This window comes from Hippichthys cyanospilos, chromosome 15 (assembly GCF_059441005.1).
Source record: "Hippichthys cyanospilos isolate Australia breed blue-spotted pipefish chromosome 15, RoL_Hcya_1.0, whole genome shotgun sequence".
NCBI classification, from domain to species: domain Eukaryota; kingdom Metazoa; phylum Chordata; class Actinopteri; order Syngnathiformes; family Syngnathidae; genus Hippichthys; species Hippichthys cyanospilos.
This window is the reverse complement of record NC_142383.1, coordinates 3,713,378-3,720,000: the sequence shown is the minus strand read 5'-3', so window position 1 is coordinate 3,720,000 and position 6,623 is coordinate 3,713,378. Positions and strand designations below refer to the sequence as shown.

General features: G+C 44.2%; 1 protein-coding gene across 2 annotated transcripts in view; it reads left to right on the top strand.

Annotated features, from left to right (window-relative positions):
• Positions 1 to 6,623, top strand: part of LOC148411393 (endoplasmic reticulum mannosyl-oligosaccharide 1,2-alpha-mannosidase-like) — a 41,688-nt gene that overhangs the window by 11,919 nt on the left and 23,146 nt on the right. For both annotated transcript variants that reach the window (XM_088434939.1, XM_088434940.1), the window contains one exon: positions 4,234 to 4,342. In XM_088434939.1, the coding sequence (XP_088291065.1) occupies positions 4,234 to 4,342 (109 nt within the window). The remainder of the gene's footprint in view (positions 1 to 4,233; positions 4,343 to 6,623) is intronic.

Below are 6,623 nucleotides of genomic sequence, written 5' to 3'. Positions count from 1 at the left end.
AAAATAGATTCCAGCCATCAGTTTCCGCTGGAAGGAACCTAGGAAGGAAAGGAAAGACCATAGGCAGTGTTGAAGTTCAGACCTGAAGTGGCAGGCCAAGAAAAATCTCAGATAAGCAGTGGCAAATGATGGTAAGAACAGTCAAAACTCAACCCACAGATTACCAAAGACGTACACCATGATCTTGCTGCAGATGTTGTCATTGTGCATTGTTCAACTATTCATTACACTCTGCACAAGGAGATGCTGTATGGAAGAGTGTGGCAGAAAGAGTCACTTGAGGTAGGCTAAAGCACATTTGGACAAGCCAGCTTCATTTTGGAATAAGGTGCTGTAGTCTTCTCAAACTAAGATTAATCTGGACATAACAAGGCGGGGTATGCATGGTGGAAGAAGAACATTGCATTCCAAGACAAACACCTGCTACTCAGACTAAAATTTGGTGGTGGTTCCATCATTCGGTGTGGTTCTGTGGCCAGTGCAGATACTAGCCATCTTGTTCAAGTCGAAGGTTGCGTGTATTCCAGTCAGTTAGACAGATTCTTGCAATTAATGTGCAAGAATCAGCCACAAGGTTGAAGTTGCGCTGGAGCTGGATACTTCAACAAGATAACCACCCTAAACACTGCTCAAATTCCCAGGCACTCATGATGAGGAACAAGTACAATATTCTGTAGTGGCCATCTGAGTCCCCAGACCTGATTATTACGGAAAATGTGTGAGATTTAAGGCAGACTGTCCATTCTGGCAAACCATCAAACCTTACTGGACTGGAGATGTTTTGTAAAGAAAAATTGTCAAAAATACCTTCTACCAGAATCTAGACCCGCATTAGATGCTAAAGGAAGTGTTTAGAGGCGGTTATTTCTGCAAAAAGAGGATCTACTAAATATTAATTTAATGTATTAATTTGTTGGGGTGCCTACATTTATGCACCTGAGTGCTTTTGTTGAATTATTGCACTTTTTGCAAATCCTACAATCTTCAATTCACTCGTTAACATACTCAAATATTTCTGTCTGTTATATGATGTATTTTACTGATGTTGTTGATCGGAACAACCAACGCTTTATGATCAGGGGTGGCCAAACCTTTTTACACAGCTATTTTTGAAAGTTTTCTCCATTCAAGAAATTCTGGCACAGTGCATTGAATCACTGTTTCAAAGATGTTTTATTCTGTTAAGGTTTTGACAAACAAGCCCAGTCTTCCACTCATCTGTAAAATGTAGTTATACTAGTTTATACAAACAGCTGTTGTCCGGTAAATGCAACATTATAACCGGAATCTATTTCAAGGTTTTGATATCTTAGATAAGGCAAAAAAATAAATAAAACCAATGGAGCCATGTTGCACTCACGGGCCTGTCTTGCCCAATATTTGCTCTTCATAGAACAAATAAGACTTTGCCCTTATCCACCTGTGTGCACTTTCAAGAATTGCTGTGATACTTTTGTTTTTTCTTGTGTAATGCAATGTAATACTACGAAGGCAAAATCTAACTTCAAAATAAAGACATGGACAAAGATAATACATGGACATACTTGCAATAGTCTTATAATGCTACGTGCACACCAAACGCGAAAATTGGCCTCGCTACGCTCATTCGCGGGGCTTTCTGTCACTGTTGTAAATGCCTGGTGGTTTTAGTTTACTTTTTGTCTACTTTTTCTTTGTCGCTGGAGGGGAGTTGAGTGAGCTTGCTGTGCACTTTATAGTGGATCCGGAAAGAAGAGCATCGCTGAGAACTTTAACTTTTCTGGGATGTAGCAGAGCCAATATTTTCTCCTACAGCAACGTTATTCTTTTTTACACTGTGAGTCACTTGCTTTGCAGGGACTCATTTGCCCAAAAAAAAGTTTCAACGTCACAATCAAGTGGCCGATACTGTGCTAAATACTGAGCTGTCAATGCTGCACTATCGTTATCTTGGCACGCTGCACATACCAGTTGTCCCAGGTTCTCCCTTCCGCCATTCTACAAGCCAGATGAGTGCTCTTGCTTGGCTCTGTTTTTGTGTTGAAAGCTCAGGGATAGAAGAAGAAGACGAAAATCCTTTATTTGTCCACAGTGGGAAATTGCATTGGCAACAGCATTAAGGATAAAGCAAGTGACACACCAGATAAGAAAGATTACACACAGACCATATATATGTGCCTAAAAAATAAATACAATATAATAAGGATGCACTATACTGTATGTACAAAATAGTTACACTGCATTGGGTAGATAGATTGTTTCACATGTATTGCACAGTGAGGTATATTATTGCACATGATGATAATAAACTATTGTACAGCATCAGTAACTGTAACAGTGGTTTAGCAATGTTTGTTATAGAGTCTCACAGCCAAAGGAAGGAAAGACTTGCGGAATCTCTCCACACAGCGAGTGTGGATCAGTCTGCCACTGAAGCCCAGATAGTACATCCTGCAAGGGGTGCGACTCATGGTCCAGCATAGATGTCAGTTTTGCCAAGATCCATCTGTTGCCCACCTCCCGCACTGAGTCCAGAGAACAGCCTAGGACTAAGTGTGACTTCCTGATGACCTTGTCCTGCCTCTTCCTCTCCCTCTGTGATTCTGCTGCTCCAGCAAATCACACCGTACAGAATGGCTGATGCCACCACAGAGTCATAGGAAGTCTGCCCCCTGCACTCTAAAATACCTCAATGCCCTAAGAAGGTAGAGCCTGCTTAGAACCTTTCCTGCACAGTGCATCTGTATTTTGAGTCCAGTCCAGTTTGTGGTTCAGGTGCACACCCAGGTACTTGTAAGAGGCCACTCTCTCAATGTCCATACCCTGAATGTTCACCACTGGGGGGGGGTCTGGTCTCTGCGAAAATCCACCACCATCTCCTTGGTCTTCCCTACATTAATTAGGAGATTTAGCCGACACCAGTCCACAAAGTCCTGCGTCAGTTTCCTGGACTCTGCATCATTGTCGCCATTGATCAGGCCGACAATAGCAGAGTCATCAGAAAATTTCAGCAGGACACAGCCGTCCGTGTTGTATCTAAAATCTGCAGTGTAGAGGATGAAAAGGAAGGGTGCCAGCACTGTAGCCTGGGGGACTCCCACACTACAGGTCAGGGGGTAGACACAGTTCTGGGTTCTTACAAACTGGGGCCTGTTTGTGAGATAGTCCAGAATCCATTCTGCCAGCTGTAGGTCCACTCCAGCCCGCTCCTTGTCCCTTAGAAGAGCCGGCTGGATGGCGTTGAAAGCGTGCGCTGGAGAAGTCGAAGAATAGGATCCTCACAGCACTGCTGGCCTTCTTCTCCAGATGAGCTAGAGCGTGATGTAACAGGAAGATCACAGCATCCTCTGTCCCGATACCGGATCAAAAGGCGAACTGCAGTGGGTCCATAGCTAAGCCCACCTCACAGTGGAGGTGGCCCAGGATCAGCCTCTCCAGTGTCTTCATCAGGTTTGATGTTAGTGCCACTGGCGTAAAGCTGCTGAGGTCATTAGTGTGCAGTGTCTTGGGCACTGGAACCACACAGAAGTTCTTCCATAGCTGTCGTACTACCCTCAGCTTAAGGCTCATGTTGAAGACATGCTCCAAAATCCCACACAGTTCATCTACGCAGGACTTCAGAAGCCTGGAGCTGGCCCAGCTGCCTTCCGAGGCTTGATTCTCCTCGGCACATTCCTCACCTGGAGAGATGTGAAGGACGGGAGGAATAGGGGGTTGTGATTGTTCCTGAGAGGGTGAGTGGGTGATAAAGTGTGTGGAGTTAGAGGTGTGAGGGGCTGGGACTGTTGGGGGCAGTCCAGGTGACAAGGAGGGGAGTTGAAACTGCTGCAGGGGGGGGTGACTGGTCAAATCGGTTGAAATAATAGTTCAAGTCGTTGGCCCAGTTTGAAGTTGGTCCTTGCAGCGTTGATGGAACTGCAACTAGCTTGACTCATCCTCTCAACAAATTCAACAGTTTTCATTGGCATCTCATAACATAGCAACAGCAGCACACCCCCATACCAAAATAATTTTAATTGCTTTTTAAATCCGCTAAGAAACTGCTCGGTAAATATGCTGTCATTGTATGAAACAGCATAAGTCAGCATTAGCGTTAGCCACTAACGGGAGTATGTTGGGCATTAAAATTCAGAAAAAAAGGCCATCAATGCATTGACCTTAGAAAAAAATCCTGAAGGATTGCTTTCATTTTCATGCTTTGTAGTATGTTTGTATTAGGAATTCTTTCACTAACCTTGTACTATGTTTCTACAGAAATGGAAGCAGCTGTCTCGACTCCAGCGAAGCCTGATTCTCTTCTTTCTTGCACTCACCCTTGTATTGGCACTTCTGTCTTATTCTCACATATCAAAGCCAAGGACAGGTAAATGCTCCCATCAGGCTCTGCCAACATGCACATTACATTAAACGGACAATGTGTATGATTAAGACCTTTTTTCATTTAAAAAAAATTGAATTATAAATTTCAAAAAGTTGCAAATAAATGTGTTCATAACAACCAACAGTATGTTCTAAATATAATCATAGGTCTAGATATTATTAAATTATATTACATGGGGGGGTGGCACTCCTCCGGAGGTTGCCATGTCTATTATGGCTACCAACAATGGTAAAAACAGCACCTGCTGTCTGTGATGAAAAATGGTCTAAATCTTACACATTGTCCCCTTAAGTAATCCAGCACTGAATACAGTATTGGTGTTACTGAGCTGGTAGATTTTGCCATTTAGGAGATTGCTCATAACGATTAATCATTGTAGAAGCAGATTGGGTTCAATGATATTGATTGTTGATAACCTCTCTTTACCCCTGTTATGTTGTCATACTTTAACTGTTTGCTGTTGTTCTTTAGCTGTTTGCCATTAACTGTGTGCTGTACACTGTGCTGGGTCCCCAAGGCACTGACCAGTACACATTTCATAAATTAATGCAATGTAATTAACAAAAAAAAATTATAATTGTGGATCCATAGCAAACAGCCTCCCAACCTCTTTGCTTTGCGCTGTTCGTATCACCCCAGATCACTGCAAGCTACGGCATGGCACTGGCAAAAAATAGAAATCCCTTTGTATTACCTTCCAATTTGTTACTAAATATGTGCCTATGATAGGGATATGTTCTTACCCATTTAGTGTGACCTCTGTTTTCGGACATTACTGGTCTGCTTCTCAAAATCAAACATGTAAGATGTTTTTGTTATTTGGCAACTTCTCATCAGAGGCGGCCATTGTCAGCATCCCATTGGGCACAAACTCCCAAAGGCAATGAGCGTCCCAAAACCCTGAAAGCATGTGTAATGATGTCGACAATCCAGTGAGACAAACGTTGTTTCGAAAGACGGGAGTCCTTGAAAGGGCCCCCTTTATGACACACAAAGCTGAGACGAATTAAAACGATGCCGTCGTGTCCACATAAAGGTCCAGGGCCCGCACAGCGCATAAAAGCTCAGCAGAGGCCCCAGTGTCCTTGTGCGGTGGCACAAAACGAGCATGACTGGACCTTCGGAAGGAAAGCGGAATTTGGCCACGAGTGACCACATCACCATCAGGCTGCCACCTGATGCAGGAAGGGCTGGCAGAGCATGCAACTCCCCAACACTATTGGCCGAGTAGAAGTACAGCAAAAAGCAGTCTTCAGAGAAACCCACTAAAGGAGCCACGCGTACGCAGTCAAGCACTACGTGCAGGTCCCACGTGGGCGCACTGAATGGTCAAAGATGCCGGGCCCCTTTCCGGAATGAGAATATAAGTAAGTTGTGCCCCACAAAGTTTACCGCAGCGTGGCGGGCCACAATGACAGCGACATTAACCTTAAGTGTGGAAGAAGAGTGACCTTTATCCAGGAGAGACTGCAGAAATTCCAAAACAGCAGGAACAGGACACGCCAAAGGGTCCGTGGCAAGAGTGGTGCATCATGACACTAACGCATTCCACCTATTGTCTGTCATACAACAACCACGTGGAAGGTGCCCTAGCATTGAGAAAATTGCGCCTGACCGAATCAGAGCAGCAGTTCAGCAATGGGTTGGGCCCCTCAGAGGCCAAACACACAAGCGAAGACGGTGAGGATGGGGATGCCACACCTGGGACATCAGATCTGACCGGGGAGATGCCAAGGGTCGGCAAAACACAGCCTATGAAGGAGAGGGAACTACGTCCGTGCCGGCCAAAAGGGTGGCTATAAGCAGCAGTGTGTGGCCCTCCTGAAGGACCCTCTGGAGTACCATCCAGATTAGGGGAAGATGGGGTCGCCATTAGCAGTGTGTGTCCTTCCTGGAAAAACCCTCTAAAACTCCTTTCAGATTAGGGGATGTGGGGGTTCCCATCAGGTGGTACTTAAAGCACACCTATTTTGTTTTCCCGATGGGACGTGTGGGTTCCCATCAGGCACGCCTATTTCGTTTTCTCTATCGGAGAAAAGGTTCGCTCACTGTCTATTTGGTTTTCTATTGAGATTGGGATTCGTAGATGGGGAATGAACAGATAAAGTAAGCTTTACCTGTTGAACAGGGTTACAGTTGATCAGGGTTGGTCATAATGACTGAGTTTTTATGCTATTGAGAGTTTGGTTATTATTTGAGTTATTATTGTTATTAATTTAAATATTACTATATTGTGATTGAAAAAGTTTAAAAATATGTCATT